General features: G+C 42.2%; 1 protein-coding gene across 3 annotated transcripts in view; it reads right to left on the reverse strand.

The window, feature by feature from the left end:
- LOC124272079 overlaps nt 1-27,038 on the reverse strand; it is a 61,986-nt gene that overhangs the window by 12,987 nt on the left and 21,961 nt on the right. For all 3 annotated transcript variants that reach the window (XM_046707218.1, XM_046707219.1, XM_046707220.1), the window contains exon 2: nt 7,472-7,619. In XM_046707218.1, the coding sequence (XP_046563174.1) occupies nt 7,472-7,619 (148 nt within the window). The remainder of the gene's footprint in view (nt 1-7,471; nt 7,620-27,038) is intronic.

Consider the following 27,038-nt stretch of genomic DNA (forward strand, 5'->3'; position numbering starts at 1 on the left):
ACAAAAAAAAATAATTTTCTATTGACAGTATCTGTCCCTTAAAAGAAACATGAAATTTGAACATATGTCATTATCAAAGAGAAGTTGGAACTTACATTGGGCAGTGTCTTGTCATAAAATATTTTCCAAAACAAATATACATGACATATGTAACAATGGATATAAACTAGAAAGTCTTTTTTACCTAAGAGCTATAAGCATCTTGTATATTTAGTAAATTATCTATTCATTAAATGCAGGTGTCATTTTTCTACAATATAATCAAGATCACGAATCATTGCATCTATTAAGTGTTTCTTTTCACAAATATCATACATACAGAATGTATTTAGAATCATATTTCATTTGCCATTAAAATAACTATGTAAAAACTGAAATAAGATTGGTAGGGACTATTTGCATTAAGTCTTCTCAATTGAATTTTTTTTTCTAAAATATATTTATTTCAGATGAATGGCTTCAAAATATCTTTTTTTGCTAATTGGATGTCGGTGAAGTGATGTATTTTAAAAAAAATGTTCTGATAACTGGATCGCAGAGATGTTGTGTATTTACAAAAATATCATTTTGTTTTAATTTGATGGGAGTAAAGGTATGTATTTAAAATTATACATATTGATAACTGGATTGTAGTGAAGTCATGTATACTTTTGTGATGATGCAGGGTAAAGTAATAACAGCTTGTGTTACAATGTGATTAATATCCAAGGAATAATGATCTTATTTCTGGGATTGCCCTGCATGATTTTAGTGAAAACCCACAAGGAAAGGGAAATTACTCTAACCAAAAAAAGTTAAAGGGGATGTTGCAGACCGTGCCATTTTTATGACAGGCTGAACATGTGTGAATATCCGTCAGAACTCTCTGTGGGTAGGTAAAATGTAGTTTTTATGAATGCAAGTTCGTAATAATGTTTTTTTGAGCACACGTATCTATCGTTTATAGGTCACGAGGTAAACAAAACAAGGAAACATATCATACCTGTTGTAATCCGTCTGGGGGCCCGGGTAGAGGTCTCAAATATGGCGTTAGTAACCAGCGTTTGCAGGGGTAGCCACTGTCTCCGAGTAGATGGCAACTTGTGGGCATGTAGTTCCTCTCAAACAGCACTTTTAAACCACTCTCGTTTAGTATGCGAGCGTCATGGGTAGAACCAGGCCACTTCGCGATCACATCCAAAATGTAATAATCGGCATCGAATACAACCTGTGTGTTGATGCTGTGATAATGTTTTCGGTTCACGTATTCTGCCTCATGATCTCGCGGTGCAATAATGCGAACATGTGTACCGTCAATGACACCAATGACGCCTGGGAAACCTGCTATGTTCATGAACGCTGCTTGTTTTCTTTGTATTTCACGCACATGAACTGGGAATTTTATGAACTGCTTCACGATAGATGGCGATGTTAAAGCATTCAATGTATCATTGATGACACAGCTGACCGTGGACTGTGACGGTCCCAAGTCATCTCCATTGCACATTTGCATTTTACCTGTGGCTAAATAGCGTAAGGTGATGGCAATTTTCAGTTCAGGTGCGATAGAGTAATTTCTGTCCGTGGGTGATTGCAAAGATTCTCTCACCAAATCTGTCAAAAAAATATTATTCCCGCTCGATCAAAACGGAATCTTTTGACTAATTCATTGTCATTGTAAAAAGTTAAAACGTCCTTACGTTCTTGAAAATGTCTGAGGTGACGGCTGCGTTGTCTAGCGGCCGCCATTTTGTTGAGTTAAGAAAATTCTTAGGTCGACTTAGGAGTCCTCTGTGAGGACTCCTAACATTTCCTCACTCTAAGAGTACTCTTAAGAGTAAAGAGGCTTTATAAATAGGTCTTGAGAAAATTCTTAAAATTAAGAGTAACTCTCACAAAATTCTCAGTATTTTCTACACTTAGGAGTAACTTTTAATTCTTAGAATTTTTATAAATACCGCCCCGGCTTTAGGCCACTGTGATACCATTCTGCACGTCGGTACCCACCTCGACCGACCAGGCAGGGCAACGATAAGTACCTTTCATGTCTTTTTGTATGCATGACGCGGAAGCAGATTGAACCACTTATCTCGCGCTCTAGGCAAACTCTCTGTCAGACAACGCAAACGGTACATAGTTTAGACGCGCTTGACACAAATATTTTCTTTGGGTTAAACTGGGACACCAAACGAGCTCCAAATGATTGTCAAACGATTTCGTGTGTCTCCAAGAAATGTTTATGTTATTTAACTAATGGTGTACTGCATTGTTATCCTCAGTCCCCATTACACAAGAACAGACCTTGGAAAGGAAAATAACAGAAAGTCAGATAATATTTTTACTAGGACAAATACACATTCAGACGGCATCAAGCTTCCCTAGTTTGACACGAAGATCGACTTTAGTGGAAGCCGTGGCGGTTGGGTGGGTTGGATCGATGACTTCAGGTGCACGATAAGGCGCCCCACTCTGAGAGTGTGTGTTCGAGTCCTGAATGGGACTCATCCCTCCAAAAAGGCACTAGAAGCTGTACTTTACCGAGGAAGTGTTATCTCGAATATAATACGTGTTACATTTGAAAATTTTGGGTTTGAGTTCTGTTCATATTAGAGGCGGTGGGATAGCCTAGTGCTTGAAGTGTTCGGTCGTCACGCCGAAGGTCCGGGTTCGATTCCCCACATGGGTACAATGTATGAAGCCCATTTCTGGTGTCTCCCGTCGAGATATTGCTGGAATATTGCAAAAAGCGGCGTAAAACCCAATTCACTCACTCTGTTCAGATTATGGCCGTACTACTGCTGACGTCCTCACTCACTCACTCACGTTGTCCAACCCCTGATCCCCGCCCCTCAACTATATCTCAACATCAAACACAGCCCATAATCCACATCCCCGCACACAGTGTACACACCAGCAATAAATGTACTCTTGGAATTGTTTGGTCGTTGTTTTACACCGCACTCTGCAAATTCCAGGTATATGGCGACGGTCTGTAAATAATCGAGTCTCGACCAGACGATCCAGTGACCAACATCACGGGCATCGATTTACGCAATTCTGATCCGATGACATATGGCAATCAAATTAATGGTAATCTTCAATAGAGTTAAGAGTCTTTCTGGAATGAATACAGGTTTGTAATGACAGTCTGAGCGTAGAGGTGTAGATCGCATGTTACTGGGGTGACAGGAGGTCTGCAGGACATGCCACCAACTCTATGTCTGGTTTGGCGTGCGGTGGTACACTTATTGCTGGCGGGCTGACGTCAATCAGGGAGCACCACAGACTGTCTCTCTGGCACTGGTAGCTGGGACAGTGACAGATCACATGAGTCAGGAAATCATTATAATGCTGTCCACAGTTTGGGCAATCACAACACACAGCTCTTGGACGCCAGATCGCACACATGTTGACAACAAAGTTTGCAGCAGGCTTCAGCCATGGGTTCCACTTCGCCACATGCCATGTGGGTGGAAATCTCAGATTTTATCCACATAAAATGATGAAGGTCAGGGTCAGAGGAGATTCGATCTCGCCAGCTGCTCTCTTCTTTCTTCTTCACTGCGGTTTTGACGATATTTTTCCACTTCGATTGACTTGGGAATGTCCTTGCTTTCAGGAAAGAGTTCAGATAATTGGTTAATTTATACTTGTCCAGTATAGTGCATATATCAGGCACATAGCCCAACTTCAACTTGGTGTGGGTATGTCTGAGTAGCGATAGGCGGTTTATGAACAGCTTCCTTGGGGGGAAATCTGCTTTGGAATTACATAACTGTCCTAAGACTGACTGACTGACTGAGTTTAGTTTTACGCCGCTTTTAGCAATATTCCAGCAATATCACGGGGAGGGGGGACACCAGAAATGGGCTTAACACATTGTGCCCATGTGGGGCATCGAACCCGGGTCTTCGGCGTGACGAGCCAACGCTTTAACCACTAGGCTACCCCACCGCCCCAACTGTCCTAAGAAGAACAGCTTTCTGGTATCAATTGATGACTCAATGGAGTTCCAACCGGCAAGTGCGTTACAGATATCAGTCCGTGTATTTCTTGGGAAACCCTGAGCAATTTTCAGACAGAATCTTTGAGCACGCTCGAGCACATACGATGGCATATGGCAATGAAACCCGCGAGCCTGAAACCCATCCCATTAGTCGCCTCTTACGACAAGCATGGGTTGCTGAAGACCAATTGTAACGCGGATCTTCACGGAATGACTAGAATCCAGATCAGTACTGGGTCGCGTTTCTATAAAAATCTATGAACAATAACTGCTCACATTACAAGGTGTCCCTATGGATGTGCTCTTTGCACATATCTGCATCTCAATGCATTGCAGTTAGGAATACTCGCTACACCATACAATCAAGTATAAACCTGTACACACGAAGTAATCCGAGAGGAATTCAGAAATCTAGTTCATACTCATTGCTAAGCAAATGCACCTCTGGTGATCACTTCTAATCATCAGGAATGCTCATTCTATACAAACGAAAAACAAATGTTATTCTCAATTTTGCTGCTGAGTGGGTAGGCAATACAACCTGCTTGTGACAATATTGTGTTTAAATTATAATAATGATAATAATAACGAGAATATTTATAAGGCGCCTTTTCCATGCTACATATCCTGCTCAAAGCGCACAATCTGATCATTATTACCCCGCATAACCCAAGCTAGCTGTTAGGCGCTAGATGGTCAAAAGTCTCACGACTTATTTCACCGGGTACCCATTTTCTGCTTGGTGAACAGAGGCAATTTTGAACAAACTCGCATGCCAAGGGTGAGACCACTTGCAGCACATTATGACATGTGCTTCGCGAAACACAAAGAAACCCTCAGGAGTCAGGCTGTCACACACGGTGACGCATCCAAGGACTCTCCGCGACCAACGTTGCTTAACTTCAACTGATTGTGACATGATCCGGAAGTGATTTGGGATGTGTCAATTGACTGCACTTACAAAGAAATGTTACTATTAATGTATATATTCGGGTTAGAATTGATCTGCAGCAACCCATGCTTGTCGTAAGAGGCAACTATCGGGATCGGGTGGTCAGATCGCTGACTTGGTTGACACATGTCATCGTATCACAACTACGTAGATCGATGCTCATGATGTTGATCACAGGATTGCCTGATCCAAAGTCGATTATTTAGACCCTCTACCCCACCCCAAATAGAAAAACAAAAATACACCAAAAGAAACAACAAAAAAACAAAACGAAAACAAACAAAACAAGCATTGTCACTAAGGTGACATAATCCCCCGCCGCAAATTATCAAATCAAACTTAAAAAGTAATGAAAGTTTAAGTTGAAGTTAAATGTCAACAACAACATGACCAGTCAACCTCTCTTGATATCTTGCTCATTAGTTGTTCAAACACACAAATATTTTCAAGACTAACTTTGACCTTGACATGAATGTCATAGTGTATGAAATATGCAAAAATGGTACTAAAGAAATTGCTTATTGAAAAACATACAAGGGAAGTCTTGAAAGTCTATAAAGAAAGTCCAGTGAATTCAGGTTAACATGCTGAAATCTTGAAAGTGTCGCAGTGACCTTGAAATAGATGTGAAGGTCACCAAATTTGACTGGGCCCTGCGCCTTCATTAGATGAAGCTTGGTGTTGAATATGAAAAAAATCCACTGAATTGTTTTTTGCGATATCTTGCTGACTATTTTAACATGCAATTTAACTTGCTGAAATCTTCATAGTGTCACCATGACCTTAAAAATTAAGTGAAGGTCACCAACATCAACTGAGCCCTGCGCCTTCCCTAGATAAAGCTTGGTGTTGGATATGAAGAAAATCTAGTGAACGGTTATTGAGACATCTTGCTGACAAGAGTAAAACGTTAAAATCCCCTTGTGACCTTGAAATGAAGGTCTAGGTCACCAAACCTGACTGGGACCTTTCTTAAACTGTGATGAACCTAGGTACCAAATATGAAAAGAATCTAGCCAACGGCTCTTAAGATATTCCAATTCGTACGTACGTACGGACGGACGGACGGAGCTTAATACTAAAATATGCCCCGCATCGGCTAAACGCTCGGCGGGGGATAAAATACCAACAAAACGCAGTTGGCGCTGTCTCGATCAACGCTTGACATTACATATGGCGGTATAACGCCAGACAATCAGCCAAGTCATTCATTCTAACCATCAGGCTGGCTGGATGTTCCACAAACTAACATAAAGTAAACAGGTTATTTTCCAATCCCAAACACCAGTTCAAATCACTTCCCACAAATCGCAAACACTACTTTAAATCATTTTGGGCAGCTTCAATCTCTTCTCACTTGCCCAATACAACATTAAACACTGCTTCAAATTAGTTGTCAGATAGTTCCAGTTGATCGTGATAAAGCCATACCACTGCATTGTGTGTCATGCGACGATGTCAACACAACGTTGTTTCACCGACCGAGACGCGGGGGGTACCAGCGGTGCAGGCGGACACAATTGTAAAGTCATTATTGTGAATTATAGAATGACATAACGTAATGGGATCACTGTCTGTCGCGACGGTTCACATTTTCCAGACATAATCACTGGGTGTTTTTGTAGTTGGGTGTAATGTCGCTACCAGTATATATCCAGCTACATTAAGAGCGAGGGAGTGATTGAGTTTTGTTTAACGTTTTCAGCAATATTCCAGCAACATCACGGCGGGGGACACCAGAAATGGGCTTCACACATTGTACCCATGTGGGAAACCGAACTCGAGTCTCCGGTGTGACGAGTGAACGCTTTAACCAGTAGGCTACCCCAAGTGAAGATGAGACATGTACGGATGGTCCAGGGTGTCCAGGCTGACGTCCCTTAGCTGTGTCAGAATCCGGATACACCCTGATCGTTGTTTGTCCGTAAACATCCACAACATGAGCTTTTCTCACACATAAGTGAGTGAGTTTAGTTTTACGCCGCACTCAGCAATATGCCAGCTATATGGCGGCGGTCTGTAAATAATCGAATCTGGACCAGACAATCCAGTGATCCAACAGCATGAGCATCGATCTACGCAATTGGGATAAGATGGCATGTGTCAACTAAGTCAGCGAGGCTGACCACCCGATCACGTTAGTGACCTCATAATCACTTAGTTTTTTTATCAGTACCAGCTACATAACGAACGAGTGAGTGAGTTTTGTTTAACGCTTTCAGCAATATTCCAGCAAAATCACGGCGGTGGACACCAGAAATGGGCTTCACACATAGTAACCATGTGGGGAATCGAACCCGGGTCTTCGGTGTAACAAGCGAACGCTTTAACCACTAGGCTACCTCACCGCCCCTGTACGAATTAACAAGCGAAAGATTCTTAATAGAGTGTATAACAACACAACCTTAAACTCTATGGAGTACGTCAATCATCAGGGCAGATTCCTTCTACCTAAAGCAGACTGTCCGGCGGCGTTAACCAAACTCACCCTCAACCCTTCCTTCCCACACGCATGCACACGCACACACACCTACCTGCACGCCATCTTGGCCTTCTCTATCTTCCCGAGCTCAACAAACTCGTGCGGACCAGAATGAGAAAGATCGATGCCGAGATTTGCCGTACACAGCTGCGCCATATTGAGGACTTTTTGAGGACATTCGCACCTCACCACCACAAGAGCTGAAAACAAGACGATATTCAGATAAAAACATATCTGTCTTCAAAAACGGTATCAAGAGTCAGAACACAGTCTAATATCAGAGCTTGGCTCAGTGATGGAATGTAGCTAAACGCCGCAAACGGCAATGTTCCAGCTTCGAAATTCATAACGACCATTAAAGGTTTAACTCTGGACCAAGCTGACCAGTGACTAAAATGGCGAACCGGAAAAGCCATGCCACTGGGATATGACATTATGAGTATTGTTCAGGTGTTTTACGCTGAACAGTCTACCCTATCAGGACCCACACAGAGGAAGATGCACTATACAATTACCTCCATGTTTATACCCGTGAAGATCCGGGTTAGAATTGGTCTTCAGCAACCCATGCTTGTCGTTCGAGGCGACTAACGGGATCGGGTTGTCAGGCTCGCTGACAAGGTTGACACGTCACCGTATCCCAATTGTGTAGGTCGATGCTCATGATATTGATCACTGGATTGTCTAGTCCAGACTCGACCATTGACAGACCTCCACCATGTAGCTGGCATATTGCTGAGTAAGGCGTTAAGCAACAAACACACAAAGCTTATCAGTTGATAATAATGTTCTTCTGTACTGCATGTGTGCCCAGATGTGCCAGTGCCACAGATAACATATGGGTTGCCGTACTTTCAGCACCTGATCAAGTATCTCCACCGATTCAGTTATACGCTGAATAGCATCTATTGCCCAATTAGCATGTGTCCTAAAATTAAAAAAGTTGTTTAACAAACTATCGTTAAAATATTGACACAGCTCACTATTTGTTACGAGGGAGGAGCGCAGAGAAAGGGACAGCCAGGTGAGAAAGGATGGAGACGGCACAGCACAGGTTAATGAATCAATAACTTTGTCGGCACGTGTGCACGTGCCTAACACCTGGCTGTCCCTTTCTCTGCACTCCTCCCTCGTAACAAATAGTGAACTGTGTCAATATTTTAATGATAGTTTGTTAAACAACTTTTTTATTTTTAGGACATAAATTGTGCAAACACCTCTCAGAGTTGGTCTGATATTTTGATTATGATCAGTGTTTCATTGAGTATTATATGTTTATTAGTTTCTGAGTTCGATTGCAATTCATCGGTCCGCTTTTGAGCCAAACGGACTATAATGTTGATAGATGTTCCCGATTACTGTCAAGTCAAACTGTTAGCAACTGACGGAATTGTTCTCTAACATGCAAAGCAGGACAATGCTCTGTGTAGCCGAGGTGCACTTAATTATATTAGGGCAAGGCGACATTTTTGCTTTCACACAAACAGATATCCCACTGCAAACATACACCATGTCCTACAGGTGTTCAAGGTACGTGTGCTTCGGTGCCTGTGTTGATGGTTAGAGCCAGAAACACAAGCTTCCGGTTCCCCTGCTTAATGGGGAAATGTTTGCAGCAGGTGCGATATTGGCAGTTGCTAATTGGCAGACAAGCACTTTTCGTCACCGTTCGTATTTTCCCGTAACCTACGAGAATCCGTTTGGTTTATTTTTGGACAACCTGTTGGTCGCAAATGAGACCTCTTGTCAGCACTCGTATATTTCCGTAACTTAAAAGAATCCATTCGGCTTGTCCCGGAAAGGCACGAGTTGGGTCATGGATGCAGGAGCATTCGGAACTGCATTAATCTTGTAGGTCACAGAAAGAGGCGAGTAGTTACGAATGGACGCAGGGGGAAATATCAGTTAAAGGGAAGAGAGTCTTACATGTCATGATTACACAAAGGCCCGCTCAGCCGTCCACACTTGTATTACTACGGCTGTTTAAGTGACCAAATCGGGGTTAACCTCGTTTCCAACATCATCACATTTATTTCAGGTGAGGTGAGGTAAAATTACCCATTAATACCGAGCGCCAGGCAGGGACTAACAAGAACCATATTTTAACGTCTTTTGGTATGACGCGGTCGGGGATCGAACCCGCGACCTTCCGCTCTCCGGGCGGACGCTCTAACCACTACACCACGGAGGCGGTCCTACACTTATTTCAGAGTGTGTCTGCTTTATAATCGAGGAAATCGCGGACGGATTCGCGTCTTTGACATTTTCCACTTTGAAAAAAAACTAAGCTGTGGTACTATAGGGGCGCACCCGGACTCGAACCAATGATCAGGGTTCTGGGGTGCCCAAGGGAGGCAACTCTACACAGTCACCTAAAACAACTGGAACACCCTAACTATTAACGACATACTATAGAAGGTGTAGCCCTCAAGGTGCCCGATATCTCTATAGGTGCAAGAAACATGCCCAGAGCGTATGGTGCATACACGTACAGATGTGTAAACAGACCTGTATGCAGTCCTGAATGCTTTCTCAAGTACATCCCTGAAGCATCTAGGGCTAATGTTCAAGAACTTTTCACTATTGACTATCTGCAGCTCTATAAACGTGTTGAACTCCTCAGCAATAATGTTTTGTCATAGTTAATGTGTCTGAAAAGCTCCGAGTCATGTTATATCCGGATCCTGACACGTCTAAGGGACGTTAGTCTGTACACCCAGCACCACCCGAACCTGTCTCATCTTCAGGTGGCGTAATCTAGTGATTAAAGTGTTCACTCCGAAGACCCGGGTTCGATTCCCCACATGGGTACGTGTGTCCCCCGCCGTGATATCGATATTGCTAGAATATTGCTAAATGCTGCGTAAAACTCACTCATCTTCAGACTGAACATTACTCAGATTATACTCTTTCTGGAGGACAAACGTACATTTTGACGTTTGCAAGATAATGTTGTATACTTCCTATGGAGTTGAAAATGTAATACATATACACACTCAAGATATCATAGCCATGAGCTAAACGCGTCTATATGGGTATCTTCAGCATCAACGATAAGTACATCTGTGACGGTAAATATATTTGAGTTTGGTTTTTTTTCAATAACGTAGTTCTGGAGACCTACAAAGCCCCGTTTGTGTTTTTTACGACAAAGAACAAAGATGTATTTTCGATATTTCTGGAGGACCACGACAAACGTTTACATGCTACTCGAAGTGGTGCTCAGCACCTTTATCAAATATAAACAATATGGGCACGTGTAAGATTTATCGACTGGCATGTCACGATTTTCTCCCTGCGGTTGAGCCCAGATCAGAATCTGACGACGCCAGCTTGAGATGCCAACTGTTCAACAGTCGAACATGCTCCTAGCTCCAGTCTGCGAGGCAGTAAATAGTGTTGTTCAGCTGTGCTTCCTTTTCACTAAATGTTTAGACTGATATGATTTTTAATAACCCCTTTGGCCAGGTGGACAAGGCTCCGACTTCAGAGTAAAAAGGTCCGTGGTGCGAATCCCAGCATGAGACTCGGAAATTTTATGGCCGCGACAGTATGTTTGTAAGTCATATTTTATGACGTGATTGATGTTTGACGTGATCTGTTCGTGGGACATGGTGTACGAGGTGGTCTGCCTGTGTACGCCTGTGCATGGCGTCGTGTGCGATGTGGTCTGCCTGTGTACGAAGTGGTCAGTCTGTGTACGAGGTGGTCTGCCTGTGTACGAGGTGGTCTGCCTGTGTACGCCTGTGTATGTCGTCGTGTGCGACATGGTCAGCCGGTCCCAAAAAAATGAAACTTGTTCGACAAGTAGAATATATTTCTTCAGGCCAGAGACGTTACAGGTTTGGAAGGGAGACTATCAATTATTTTAACTGAGACGGTAGATTACTTCTATAGAGAGTGTGTCATCTATTCGTTTTTACTTCACGCTGATCTCTCAAGAAAGTCTGCGAAAAAAACCTCCATAAAAATAAATGCACGGCGCGTGTCTCTATTTATATCTGTTTATGTGCGATTACTTCTCATCATAAATGAAACCCCAGGACAATGCCTCAATCACATCTACGCATGTTAAAACAACTAACCCGGGCAATCAGAATAACGTAGGTCCACCTGTAACACCTTGTCTCATACCTGTTCGACACACACTAATTAAGGAGAAAGGGACCTTCAGCTCACCTGATAGTCCTGCAGCTAACTGAACCAATATTGAATAACAAATACGTGTTGAGTATTTATGTCTCACGACGTTTTTGTTTATGCTTGTAAGAATGTCATAAGTAGCTGTAATTTTTTAACAGAGAGCGAAGAGGTTGTTGCGTGTTGAGTGCATGTAAACAACGCGGTCATGAAGCAATCTGGGGGCGATCCAGCTGGCATTCTACGAGGTCCAGAACCCAAGGTTCCTGCCGGTAATTTGGGGAGATGAGTCACGTACTACTGCAACAAATGTCACGGAAACGAAGTAGCTGTTAGTCCTACGACTCAACGCCCCCACTTTTTTGTTGTGAATGACCAATAGTTTTTTTCGTAATTGGCTTCCCATAGGTTGAAATTTTTCTGTCGACGTGGCAAATTCTCTCCAGCTGATTTCCTTCTAAGAATGAACACATGTGTACTTCTTGTGAAATAGCTGAAAGCGTGGCAAACCGCGCTGTGACGTAACTGGTTTTAGATATTACAAGGCAATCTTTGGATTTCGGCTACACACGTGGGATATTCACACTGATAAAAGTTCCAAGGTAGCTGTTTGGTGCCACATTCTATCACAATAATGTTGCAAATTATAAATAAATGATGTATCATTCACTTTTTGAATAAACATTTGCACAATTAATTAGTGAATGAGTTTAGTTTTAGGCCGCACAATATTCCAGCTATATTGCGAAATAATCGAGTCTGGACCTGACGATCCGGTGATTATCAGCATGAGCATCGATCTACGCAATTGGGAACCTATGACATGTGTCAACCAAGTCAGCGAGACTGACCATCCGATCCCGTTAGTCGCCCCTTACGACAAGCATGGGTTACTGAAGATCAATTCTAACCCGGATCATCACGGGTTTGCAAAATTAAACCATCTATAACCATAAAATGAATTTCTCACAGGACGGTGCCAGTAACTACTCGAGTTACTGTTGTATTCATGCGTGCAGTTGTATGAGTGTGAGTGAGAGTGAGTGAGTGAGTGAGTGAGTGTGTAGTTATGCACACACAAACATGAAACCTTTCTACACATTAAAACATGTGATATTGGGCCCTTCACTAACCTGACTGAGGGTTCATTTTTGTAACAGGATTTCAGCAATAAAATATCAGATTAAAAGAAGATATTATATAGTTTCAAACATTCTACCAGTATGGGGATCGAACCCGGATCACAGTAAAGACGAGTGAAGGCTTTAAACACTTGGCTACCACACGGAAACTGTTGTGTTTAATACGAGGTCAGTGAATGAGTGAGTTTGGTTTTACGCCGTTTAACATTATTCCAGCAATACCCATGCGTGTATTCGAACCCGGGTCTTTAGCGTGCCGAGCGACGCTTTAACCACCAGGCTACCATATCCCGATAACTAGGTAAGTTAGCCCTAAACGACCCTGCACCAGTCCCTTGAGAACAAGGTTATTTAACTCTGCACGACCCTGTACGAGTGCCTTGACAAGGTAAGTTAGTCCTGAACCACCCTGTACCAGTCCCTTGACAACAAGGCAAGTTAACTCTGCCCGACCCTGTACGAGTCACTACACCAGATGAACCAAGCCAACATGTATTGTGTTGCATGGTAGGCGTTACCTGTCACTAATTATATCTGTACTGCAAAACACAAGTGTCTCAGCAAGTTGAACTGGTATAGAAGAAACGGGAATGACACGTTTCAGGTTGAAACTCGTAACATGGCACGCCCGGCAGTCGTTGCGTCTCCAGCGGCATCCGTAACATCTTCAGTTAACGAGCAAGAAATCATTTCTTTACAAACTGAAAACATTAGTCCTGCAAAACAGGTAAGACAACAACAAGACCGATCATAGAATGTCAGCATGCCTTGGTAAGCTGGTAAACCAAGTCGCTCCACTCGGTGCCCAGGGAAGTTGGTGATGAAGTTGGTGATGTAGTTGGATACGACGATAGACGGAGGTGGGTGGAGGTGTAGGGTTATATCGAGACAAGATGTAAACATCTTCTTTGACGCAAGTAAATAAATGATCTTCTATTATCCAGTGTATAATATTTCCATTCTATTTCAACAAGAAGACAAAGTCATCAATATCCCCCGCAATGGCAAAATACTCTTCATGATTATGTCTACGAGTTATGATTATGTCAAATATTTAGGTGTGTATATAGAAAAGTGGAAGGAGAGTATTGAAAGGTTTTGAAAGTTCTGCTCCAGAAAGGAGCACTATCACCAAGTCGAACTTGTTGCCATGGAAATGCCAAAAATATTTTATTCAAAATTCCAAAACTACCAAAAGGCACCAGTACACAACCAGACCAATCTATGTGCCAAGTTTGGTGAAGAAACATTGAACGGTTTTAGAGTTCTGCTCCGGAAAAGAGCACAACCACCAATTTCAGTCTAAGTCAAACTTGTTGCCATGGAAACGCCAAAAAAAATTATTCAGAAATCCAAAACTACCAAAAGGCACCAGTACACCACCAGATCTACCTATGTGCCAAGTTTGGTGAAGAAATATTGAACGGTTTTAGAGTTCTGCTCCAGAAAGCAGCACAACCACCAATTTCAGTCTAAGTCAAACTTGTTACACCACCAGATCTACCTATGTGCCAAGTTTGGTGAAGAAATAGTGAACAGTTTTAGAGTTCAGCTCCGGAAAGGAGCACTACCACAATTTCAGGCTAAGTCGAACTTGTTGCCATGGAAATGCCAAAAATATTTTATTCAGAATTCCAAAACTACCAAAAGGCACCAGTACACCACCAGATCTATCTATGTGCCCAGTTTGGTGAAGACATATTGAACGGTTTTAGAGTTCTGCTCCGGAAAAGAGCACTACCACTAATTTCAGTCAAAGTCGAACTTGTTGCCATGGAAGCACCAAAAATATTTAATTCAGAATTCCAAAACTACCAAAAGGCACCAGTACATCACCAGATCCATGTATGTGCCAAGTTTGGTGAGTATATTGAACGGTTTTAGAGTTCTGCTCCGGAAAAGACAAATGTGCACGGACGGACGGACGGACGCACGCACGCACGCACGGACGGAGTCCATTTTAATAACCCCCGCAAAACGCGTTGCGGGGGATAATAATCTGGACCCATTTACAACAACATCGGGTTGGGACTGACGTCATGACAAACAGCTCCTATTTCCAATGGACAAATGCTGACCTCACATCAGTGAAAATGGAAAACACCATGACCATGATCTCGAAACACCGTTTCAAAAGCCCATGCTCATATCCCATTCAATGATTCAGAATCTCCATTAGAAATATGTCAAAGGACAAAGCTAAAAAATATTATCAAATCTAAACATATCTTAACTTCGGATTCGAAGCAAACTGTCAATTTGTTTGAAGTGTTGAGCACAATTCTCGTTGTGAAAAAGGTTCCGTTTATCTTTATTGTTACGAAAGACAGGATATACAAACAGAGAAACAATAGAAAAAGAAGAACAGAAATGTGGAATATATTTCAAAAACGGAAGTTCAAATACGCATGTGCTCTAATGAAAACGAGTCACACCGGAAGTAGTGTCTGAATGTGAGCAGATGATGGCATTCGACAAGGCCTAGAAGATGATGTGCAGCAAACATTAAACGGTTGTGTATGTCATGTTTATAAACACCATTTGTACTCTCAGCGATTCTCAACGCCTTGTAGATAAAGTTCCGTTGCTAAAGGAGCAGAATGAATTACCTCTGCGAGTCAGTATACACTCTCAAACCCCCCTCTCCCCATCACCAGCTCCTCTCCATTACCCCAATAAGGCCAAACCAAAATGTCCGACCCTATTCAAATCCTGCAAATAAATAACATGAATAATGACTTGATATAGATATCTTTCAATGTTTCGTCACAAGGCATTTTAAGAACATGATATAGTATCCTTGAAGACTCTCAGGTACCCACCTGGTGCTACTAAAAAACAAATAAGTAAAAAAAGAAGATAAAATCGACCCACCTATTCTATTTAAATCATGTAATAGGAAACGAACATATATTTTTTTATGGCCTAAAGTGTCTTCAACTGCTGTTAATTATGAAGCTGAATCTAAATTCAACGTCAGAAAATCCATGGTGGAAAAAGGCTGTAAGAATTGGTTGTGCTGAACTCTTTTTAACAGTTTTACAAAAATGCATTTTCACAACGTGTCATATTAGGTGGAAGGAAACAGGAAAGTGAAACTGGTGTTTGACTTTCGAACTCTGGTGTGGCGTTGACATCTTTTAGAAATTTAATCGTGACAAAACTCGGATTCGAACAGAAAATAATCCTTTCTCGCACTTTCCAAACCATTAGACAAGTGGGTCACCCTCGACCCTAGCTGATCAACAGACGCATCAATGAAACAAACGAAAACTAATTTGAATATGTCTGTCATAAACATCGATGTCACTCTGACAGGATGGGGCTGACATACTCTGGAACGTATTCTTCGTTATCACTGTGAACGTTGTCATGAACTACTCAAACAGCATGCCTTACAATAGTCTGTTGTACAGACCCTGAAGCAAATATATCCAAGAAAGCCCACGCAAGTCTAGAAAATGTGGCAAGTCTAGATTTCCTCAGAAAATGAAGAAAGTCTCAGGGCTCCTTTTTATTATATTATATTTTTTTTTACTATGAACTTTTTTCAGTAAAATATGTTCATTTCAGAGACTAGTTGTTAGTCTAGCCTTACAAGAACTCCTCGTGTAACACTTCAGTTCTGTTTCTAACTGTACATTTACAAGGGTTGTTCTCCTGTAGTTTCTGTACACATATCGTAACCAGACCTAACGCTCACCAACATTCCTGGATACACCGGTGCCGGTCTGTAGGGGTCTGTTCTACAGCTAGGGGTGTCTGGAATCAATTGTTCTTTTCTAAATATAGCCGCACCAGCTGTTTGCCTGTCTTTCATCATCCCTACTACAGTACGACGTTATCACTAGCCGTGTTCACATGTATTAGGAAATTAATGATATTTTCATTTGTCTTAAAGGTATCTGTATTCTATTTATAGATATCAATAATGTTTGATATCTGTAAATAATTAAAGATATCTTTAATTAATTTCTGATATCCAAATTAGAATTACTGATATCGTAAAATGTAACTGTATTATCAAGGAAATATTTCGTGATATCTCTAATGTGTTTAAGATATCAATAAAACAATTACAATTACTGATATATAAAATCAAATCTCATTAATACTAATTTTGAAGATATCTTAAAATCAAGTATTGATACAGTGAGTGAGTTAGTTTAGTTTTACGCCGCAATATTCCAGTTATATGGCGGCGGTCTGTAAATAATCGAGTCTGGACCAGACAATCCAGTGATCAACAGCATGAACATCGATCTGCTCATTTGGGAACCGATGACATGCGTCAAGCAAGTCAGCGAGTCTGACCACCCGATCCCGTTAGTCGCCTCTTACGACAAGCATAGTCGCCTTTTGTGGTAAGCATGGTTTGCTGAAGACCTATTCTACCCCGGATCTTCACTCGTCAATTATTGATACATGTATCTATAATACAAGTAACGAACGGCTAAATTATATCTATTCGAGATATCTTCAATTCATTTCAAGATATCTCCAATTCAAGATATCTTTAAAATGATTTAAGCTGTCAGTAATTTCTCAATGCATTCTCAGTTTGAGATATCTTTAATTTCAAGGTATGTCCCCATTCTCTTCCCACAGAGGTTACTCCTGTCATATCTTCCTGCGTAACCTCTGTTCTAATACGGCCATATTTCCCGTTTCTCGTAAAACCCCCTAGCGGCAAAATATCGCAACACGAATTATCTCCCTTCTGTCTATCCAATCAGAACACGTGTTACATCGACTTAGATTCAACATGACTAACACAAGCAAATGTGAGGCCACAAATTTCCCCCTCTGACGGGGACTTGTGTTGATGTTACACACAAGACGTTTAATGGCTAGCTTGTCCGTTGTCAACGAGGGCGATGGAGACGCCACTGATCCGCCATAACATGACTGAGTTCTGTCTAGAAGAAACGTTTGCGCATCGCGCAGAGGAAGAGGTTTAGTTTTCTCGAAGTATACGGAAATTACCGAAGCCATGCGAATGGTCACTTTTGAAACAACGTCGCTGATTGCACAACTAAATCTGATTGTCTCCAATCACGAGTCTTGAACGCTCACACCATGAAAGGGCCGTATTAGAACAGAGGTTACGTAGGAAGATATGACAGGAGTAACCTCTGTGGGAAGAGAATGGGTATGTCCCATTCAATTTAAGAAATCAGCAATGGTTTTCAGAATATCATTAATATGCTTCATCTTATACTTAATTTATTTTGCGATATCATGAATCTTATCTATAATTATCTCCATTCGAGATATCTTCAATTCATTTCAATTTTCAAGACGTTCTCAATTCAAGATATCTCTATTAATATTGCAGATATCTGTAAACAATTTAGGATATCAGTATTTCTTAAGTGTGAAAACGGCTTGCCATACGTCGTATTAATACCCAACTTTCGTGTTGTATTTCCCATAACACCCCACTATAGTGTTACATAACACTCCACCGCAGTGTGTAGTATTTTCCGTTACACCCATATGTTGCGTTTTATGTATAATCCCAGTGGTGTTATAAGTGCTATATCACACCCCAGCCAGTGTATTCTATCTATCAGTGTACCCTTCCAGGCTTCTACTCTACACCGTCTTCTCAAACACATGATGGTTAGCAGACATTTTCGAGCTGTTGACGAAGTAGCTGCATCACGAGGCAGTTACAGCGGCTGTGATGAGCCACAGGTGAGCAGGAGCCATGCAGTGTGAAAACAACCAGGTATTTGATCATCAAACTTATACTTGCCAGTGCAGAAAAAAGAAAATCACGGCTTTGATATTTGCAAGTCATTACCTTTACTTTAACGTGCCTTCATGAAAAGGATACTTTCGTGTTTGAGCTGAAAAGCTGGGAGGTATCATTGAGTGATGTCTGAATCTCTAATTAACAACCCGTTTACAAAAGGAGTTACAAATTACGGTTGATATTTGTCAATTCTTTTTAAACTGCCTTTACATTATCTGTGTACGTCTCATGATAATTAGCAACAAGAAGACAAAGTCGTCAATATCCCCCGCAATGGCAAAATACTCTTCATGATTATGTCTACGAGTTATGATTATGTCAAATATTTAGGTGTGTATATAGAAAAGTGGAAGGAGAGTATTGAAAGGTTTTGAAAGTTCTGCTCCAGAAAGGAGCACTATCACCAATTTCAGTCTATGTCAAACTTGTTGCCATGGAAATGCCAAAAATATTTTATTCAGAAATCCAAAACTACCAAAAGGCACCAGTACACCACCAGATCTATTTATGTGCCAAGTTTGGTGAAGAAATAGTGAACGGTTTTAGAGTTCTGCTCCGGAAAAGTGTACTACCACAAATTTCAGGCTAAGTCAAAACTTGTTGCCATGGAAATGCCAAAAACATTTTATTCAGAATTCCAAAACTACCAAAAGGCACCAGTACACCACCAGATTTATCTATGTGCCAAGTTTGGTGAAGAAATAGTGAACGGTTTTAGAGTTCTGCTCCGGAAAAGACAAATGTGCACGGAAGGACGGACGCACGGACGGAGTCCATTTTTAATACCCCAAAACGCGTTGCGGGGGATAATTACCGCTTCTTCAGTGGGCCGAAGCTTGTGGTGACCATTGAGGGGGAAACAACTATTGCGATAGGGATAATCTATTGCAACATACTATTGCGAAAGAAATAGTCTATTGAGACCAACTATTACAATACTATCGCAACAGTTTTTCTCTCCTTGAATTGTCTCATTTGAAGTCATTTCCCACATGAATGTAGGAGTGAGTGAGTGTAGTTTTACGCTACACTCAGCAATATTACAGCTATATGGCGGCGGTCTGTTAATAATTGAGTCTGGACCAGACAATCCAGTGATCAACAGCACGAGCATCGATCTGCGCAATTGGGAACCGATGACATGTGTGAACCAAGTCAGCGAGTCTGACCACCCGATCCCGTTAGTCGCCTCGTACAAGCACGAGTTACTGAAGATCAACATTCTAACCCGGATCTCAAATTCATGGGTATGAAATGAATGTATAGTTTATATATGAAATAAAAACAACTTGAAGTAGTTTCAGTCTCTTTTAACAACTGACAAGAAACTTGAAACCCAGATCAAGTAAACTGTTAAAACAAACTCAATGAAGCTGCAAGTTTCTACTATCGATTAATTGCTATCGGAGACTCGACAGCTGCAATCCATCGATAGTTACAGCACTAGCCGAAGCTAATAGATTCGGTTTTAGGATTTAGGATAAACATAACACAAGGTCTTACGCATTCGTAAGTGCAGTTCGAGTTAAGCCTTTAGCAGACTACAGAGTATAGAACAACTAAAGGGTGGTTAGTCTGGTTGAGTTGTTTGATGCAAGTAATTGTACCCCACTGAGGGGACCGATCCTCGGGATGTCATTGGATTGTCTGTTTCAGACTCGATTACATTCTTTTTGTGTAAGAGATGCTTCTTATTGTTTACATCGACATGAGTGAGTGAGTATAGTTTTACGGCGCTTTTAGCAATATTCCAGCAATATCACGGCGGGGAACACCAGAAATTGGCTTCACATATTGTACCCCGGTCTCCGGACCCGAATCGAACCCGGTCGTTCCACGTGACGAGCGAACACTTGAAGTAACTACCTACCCTACCGCCCGTACATAATATGAGGGAATATTTGGCCAGTCTACTGGTCAACACCTGTGCGAGAGACGATTGACTGAAGAGGCGAATCAGACCAATTGGCACCCTCCAATAATCTGATATTATATCAGAGTTCCATCTGTGGAACCGGTAGTCAATGGATAGTCCCTGTCATTCACCAACAAATTCATAGCAATAGGTAAAGAGTTTTCAGGAAGCACGTGAATCGCGAAAGCAGTGTTAGGCGGGCTGGGTCAGAACAACCTGATCACGTGACAGAATGAATGCCAAACGCTATCAAATCCGCAGAGGTAATTCTAAGGGTTTCCGCGTAATTTGGAAAAGGGGTCAGACCACAGACTCGGCAGTCAATGAGGCCCCGGCAGTATAATGCCAACACAGGTTGTTAGATATGGTAGGAATTAAAGTCTGTTTCACATTCTGAAAGATCCCAGTCAAAAGCAATGTAAATCCGGGGTACAACTATCATCAGGTACAGATAAGCTGCGTATCTGCGTAAATTACGCAAATATTTATGTGAAAGCTCCATTCCTATTAAACCTATTGCGTTCAAGTACGCTCGAAGCTTTGTAAATAATAAATGTGATGTTTCATGCATACACAGAACAATGTCAACCTTTAGCTTGCGTATCAGTGAATTATCGTTACTCGTATTACAGGTCTCATTACAGGCACCTGACAATCCAGTGATTGATACTACAAGCAGTAGGTCAAACGCCATCATCTTAGGTCAAAAGTCCCGAAACCTGGGTGCAGTAGCATTGGCGGATCCAGAGAGGAGGGGGGAAAGGAGACACACACACGCTTTGAAAATGACTGACTGACTGAGTTTAGTTTTACGCCGCTTTTAGCAATATTCCAGCAATATCACGGCGGGGGACACCAGAAATGGGCTTAACACATTGTGCCCATGTGGGGAATCGAACCCGGGTCTTCGGCGTGACGAGCCAACGCTTTAACCACTAGGCTACCCCACCGCCCCCTTTGAAAATGACATAAGACCACATTGAAGATTTTTTTTAGCGTTGGCGGAGCCAATGGGGGGCTTCAGGGGGTTAAAACCACCCGCCCCACCCCCTTCAAAATACCTGGATCCGCCCATGAGTAGAACAGAACATTTGCAATAGAGCTGCCCTGTGTCAATGAAGGTATGATCACCTTCGGGCTACGATCGGTCTGTACAGCTTCACACTCACCACCTGTTCCATTTGGTAGTTTTTCATGTCCAGCATTTATTACCCACAATTCCGACGGGCTCCCAATTTAGTTGACACTTCCGACTTGCAATAGGATGCTAACAATTACTAAATCCGTTTAAATCGTAAAGGACATGATAGGAAAGGAACAGATGAAACTGAAAAGAAAACTACAATGATTGAAGGCCATTTTATACTCCCAATTTTCCATGCAGCTACAAATGGTTCACGAGAGTTTAACCCTGTATAAACAGTACATACATATACTTCAGTCATAACCAGGCGCACAGATGGGCGGCCCGCCTAGGTTAGACTGTGGTGTAGTGTGGTGATGAACACCCTGGACTCAGGGATTCGAACCACAGGTTCCAGATGCAGCACTACACACCTGCGCCCCTAGTCTGTCTCACAGTCCCTGAACCACTTTATTTTCCCTACTGCCAAACCGTCTCTGCAACCCCAAATCCCTAATTGAAGTAAGTTTAAATCTCCTGAGGTTCAGAATCTGAATCTCTGGGGCTCCTTTTCAATTTAAATGGGTTTGTTTGTTACTATCAAAATTATATATATTCAGAGACTAAGCGTTAGTCTACCGTGCCCCCTTCAAGTCCAAGAAATACATGCCAGCAGTTAACAAAACCCACATCTTACCGTGCAGCTAGACTATCTCTCTATTGGAATTGGGGTCAATATCTCAATCTCGAGGCAGATAGATTGGGAATTACTGACTCGGTTAAACACAGTTCAATCACTCAACATTTCAATCATGGCGCACTTCGTTATATCTCCCAGATAAATTATCTGAACTAGATTAACCAAAACGGCAAATTGAAGTGTCCGTGTACCATTGAAAACAGCTTCTTCCTTTAGCCCCATGTTCAAGTTCTCACAGGAAAGACGTTAACAGCTATTGCCTGCTCAGTCTGACTCCCGACCTCTTGTCTGGTTTCCCGGGTATGCTGCGCTCGCGCTTCAGGGGCATTTCAGGAATCTAGTGAGTGAGTTTAGTTTTATGTCGCTTTTAGCAATATTCCAGGAATATCACGCAGGTGGACACCGCAAATGGGCTTAACACATTGTATCCATGTGGGGAATAGAACCCGGGCCTTTGGTTCAGGGAACCAGGCTGCACGTCCTTCAGGCTTTGAGCTCATTGTAACGCCTTTGAATTATACTTCCTGGAAAACGTCATGTTTAAAGGTAGGGTTCTGATGACAAGCGGTTTGATTGACGAAACCTGAACATCTGATAACACCCCATTGCGATTCTTTTTCAAATATAGCTGTAAACGTTTTTACGACGCTCTGGGATCCAAGAACGTAACAAGGATTCTATTTCACACACATAAGTATGTTTTATACCGCATTTGGAATAAAATAAAACAGCTTCAGAGTATACCCATGTAGGGAATTGAACCCAGACCTCAGCGCGATGAACCAACGCTTTAATACAAAGATTGCCCAACTGCCTTTCACACGTATCAACATCAAAACGAAATCGTCGATGTTGTCTAAGTCAAGCCAACTTAAGGGCTTCTTTTGGAATATAGGCAGAACAGTTTGACACGGATTAACATTCAGATTCTTTACATTCCTGACTACTGACTTCAGATTGTCTTTGTGGCGGGAATAAAAAAATATTAGGGTTTCCTCTCATTCATATACTGAACAGCAAAAGTAACGCAAGTCTGGCTTTTTGTCAAGTTTTTTAATAGAAGACAACCAAAATCATGTCTAATCATTTATTCTATAGAAAACACTGTCAATTTAACAGTTGAAAGTTGCTGTTGACATTGAATTGCAATAAGTTCAAATTGATCACAGTCCGTCAAATGGAGATACCCCTGAACGCGAAAAATGACAGTAGCGCGGATAGCCACCTTGAGCTTGCACACAGGCCGTGCAACGTAGCCTCATTGAGTTCACTAGAGTCTGAAAGACTGCCTGAGGCAACTGGTTCCACTCAAACACCAAGCTGTATTCCAATTGAGCAAGTGTGAGTGGCTGTCTACCTGCCCCAATCCTTCGTCCAATTTCGTCCCAGAATGTTCAAAGGGAGCCATATCCGGGAAAGAGACGGCCATAGAAAAATGTTAACGTTGTTCTGAGCCAGATGATCCATCAACACCCTTGCTGTGTGAGGGCTGCTGGCGTTGTTGACGTGTCAAAACTGACCCCACATATGGCCGTCGGCAGTGGATTCCAGCAGCCCGAAGACGACGTCTAATCGTATCGGTGGACACTGCTCCACTTGACCCAAGAACTAAGGCTGCTGTTACTGTTTCTGCTTGAGTTCGGTTCTTTAGATGAGTGACCCGGATGAACCGATCTTGCGTATCAGTTGTCACTCCTTGCCGTCCGGTACAGGGACGATCAGCAGCAACCCCGGTTTGCTGATGACGTTGAGCAAGTCGTGTAATGTGGTAAGATGACAGCCCAATTGCCTAGCTACAGCGGTTGCAGAGCTACCTCCGTGCATCTTTCCAATGGCCATTCCCCTCTGCTCAATCGTTAGTCTAGGCATCGTTTGTGTGGCGTGTACACATCCTAGCGTCAATACTGAACTATTTTATGACACAAACCTTTATAAAGAATACCTCAGAGTGAAATGCATGCTTTCCATCCAGAACCGTCGACGCACGTGCTAAAATTATGGTTTTGCTGCACTGTTGGTGTGTTTGTGCGAATGGTTCGTATGGACGTCAAATTGCATGACATCATCTCATATGTGATCATTACGTCACTTTACCATGAACGTTCCATAAACATGAACGTTTACCTTGATGAAATTTCATTTTTTCGAAACTTGCGTTTCTTTTGCTGTTCAGTATATTTCTATACAAAGATCCAAGATTATTTTTCTCTTGTATGAACTCACATCATCCAATCGGGGATAAAATACAACAATGTGCCTCACATTTGTTCTAAGAATGATAACGTAAAACCAACCCCGAGCATTTGGTAAGACCTGATGAGACAGAAATTGTATCAGCAATTGCACACCTTGGTCGCATGCATGATTAAAATCTGTTTCTTATCAAATGTCGTGGCAATACCACGTCTATATTATGGTGGTCTGTAAATAATCAAATCTTACGTCGAGGTAATCCAGGGGTTGACATCACGAGCATCGATCTACACAACTGGGATATGACGATATGCATCAACCAGGTCAGCGAGCCTGACCACCCGATCCAGCTAGTCGCCTCTTACGAAATACAAGCTTCTCCTCACTCAATGGATAATGGTTAGCATAATTGATCAGTACAAGACAATTGATTTGAGAAGAAAGTAATTTGAGGTTTGTCTCCCACTTTAAAACGACTGGTGTAAAGCAATACCTAGGAGAACACCCACGTTCAAAAGTAAGGACCTTCAACACTTAGCCAGTGACATGACGGCAGATGTGGGAGGAAAGCCCGGAGTAACGCAGGTTTCAGACATTTACCAGTTTGAACCCAAGGAGTCCGGGTATGGTGCTGACAAACCTGAACATATAAACTGGACAAACCTAGATTCGAACCAACAATGGTGGGTTTGCAAGGATGCAACTCTTCATAACGAGTGAGTGAGTTAAGTTTTACACCGCTTTAACAATATTCCAGCAATATCACGGCGGGGACACCAGAAATGGGCTTCACACATGTGGGGAATCGAACCCGGGTCTTCGGCGAGACGAGCGAAAGCTTTAACCACTGGGCTACCCCACTGCCCCCTGAAGACTTATACTTGCACATAGACATGACAATACACTCATGTTGCTATGGCGGCTGATTACAGCAAATGTATAGCAACAAATACCATAATCTGAAACAATTGATGCTTTACTAAACAAGTTACAACCATTTACATGCATGGTGAATTATAATCATAGCTTTTAGCCTCTTGTGAAAGAGAGGTTTAAGCTATTCTGGAAAGAAAGCATTTGACTGTTAGAATGAACTACTGGCGGCCTAGAGACGAGGCCACACATGACATGACCTTCAGACAGGGATACTGGGATAGGCGGCCAGGCTGTAAATGGTTGTGTTCGTGTTTTACAACACTAAATTAGGTTTTCTGAAAGTACTCACAAATACCCTTGAAGTGAACGGTGTTTATTTGCATTTCGTAGAGCTATTTATTTAAGAGAAATAAATACATCCCCATAACGCCTGGAGCGCTGGCCTTGACCTCCACCAGGTGCAGCTTGGTCATGATACATACTCTCGGTTTGATATAAAGAGTTATCTTTCTTAGTTTGATACGCTTTAACTCCAAGGCGTTTTTACTATAAAACCATTCTCGGAAAACAGCACATTGGGAATTGTGTTCACAAGAGTTTGTTAACGTCGCACTCGGCAATATGTCAGCTATATGACAACTGTCTGTAAACAATCGACTCTGGACCAGACAACCCAGTGATCAACAGCACAGTGACCATAGCTGTTCAATAGGTTTCAATCACTATTCGTGATATTTCATCATATTTCACTGTTACTCTGGCAATGGGGTTTCCCAACACTATAACCCTTGCGATCTGTACATTCACTGAAGACATATGCTGTTCGTAACTATAGTTATCAGACCGGTCACATTCCTGAAATACTGGTTGGGGAAATTTGTCTTTGAGGCGGGGAACAAAAACATTGTGGTTTCCTCTGATTCAGCTTCAGGCTCATCTTTCTCTACAAAGCACCAAGATCCTCCTCTCCCTCCCCTTTTTAACAACATCAGATACCATCTCGTTCCTATCATCGAGGTACAGGAGGTGGGGCAGGGATATTCCTCTTCTCCCGGGAGAAATTTCGAGACGCACACGTTATGATATTATGTATATGCAACCGCTAGAAAATACAGTCACACTAACCGTTTATTATGAGAGTGTAATGCACCATGACAGCTGCCCCCCAACGTGCATATCGGTCACGTGATCTGATAGCCTGCGTTAAAGGGGTCTTTATCGTCCACAGACGGAATCGATTGCAAGATTGCTCATATCTCAAATTCTGTCGATAGATTGTGGAGAACTGCTTTTGTTGCCGCCACGAACCTAGGATTTGTTTGGGTAACTCTAAACCCCCGCCATCTCTGTCCGATTCCTAAGATGAGGTTGAGTACGTCATGCTCTGCCACGAAAGAGTCGAAAGCTAAGTGATTTGTTGGTGTGGATTCGAACCCTGTCAAAGAAATGCCCAACAATAATGTACAGTCTCTTTCATGTTTGTTTAACAGCGCACTCCAGGTATATGACGGTGGTTTGTAAATAATCCAGTCTGGACCAGACAATCCAGTGATTGGCATTTTAAGCATCGATATAAGCAAATGGGATACGATGACACGTGTCAACCAAGTCAGTGAGCATAATCCCCCGATCCCGTCAGCCGCTTTGTATAGGGCGAGGTGAAATGAGTTTAAACGGTCAAGAACTTCTACATCGACATGCGTGCACGTGTGTGCGTGTACGCGCTAGTCCGAACTTATGGTGCTAGACACAACATACCACACCCACTT

Source organism: Haliotis rubra, unplaced genomic scaffold, assembly GCF_003918875.1.
Source record: "Haliotis rubra isolate DU_JTF1 unplaced genomic scaffold, ASM391887v1 Scf166, whole genome shotgun sequence".
Taxonomy (NCBI): domain Eukaryota; kingdom Metazoa; phylum Mollusca; class Gastropoda; order Lepetellida; family Haliotidae; genus Haliotis; species Haliotis rubra.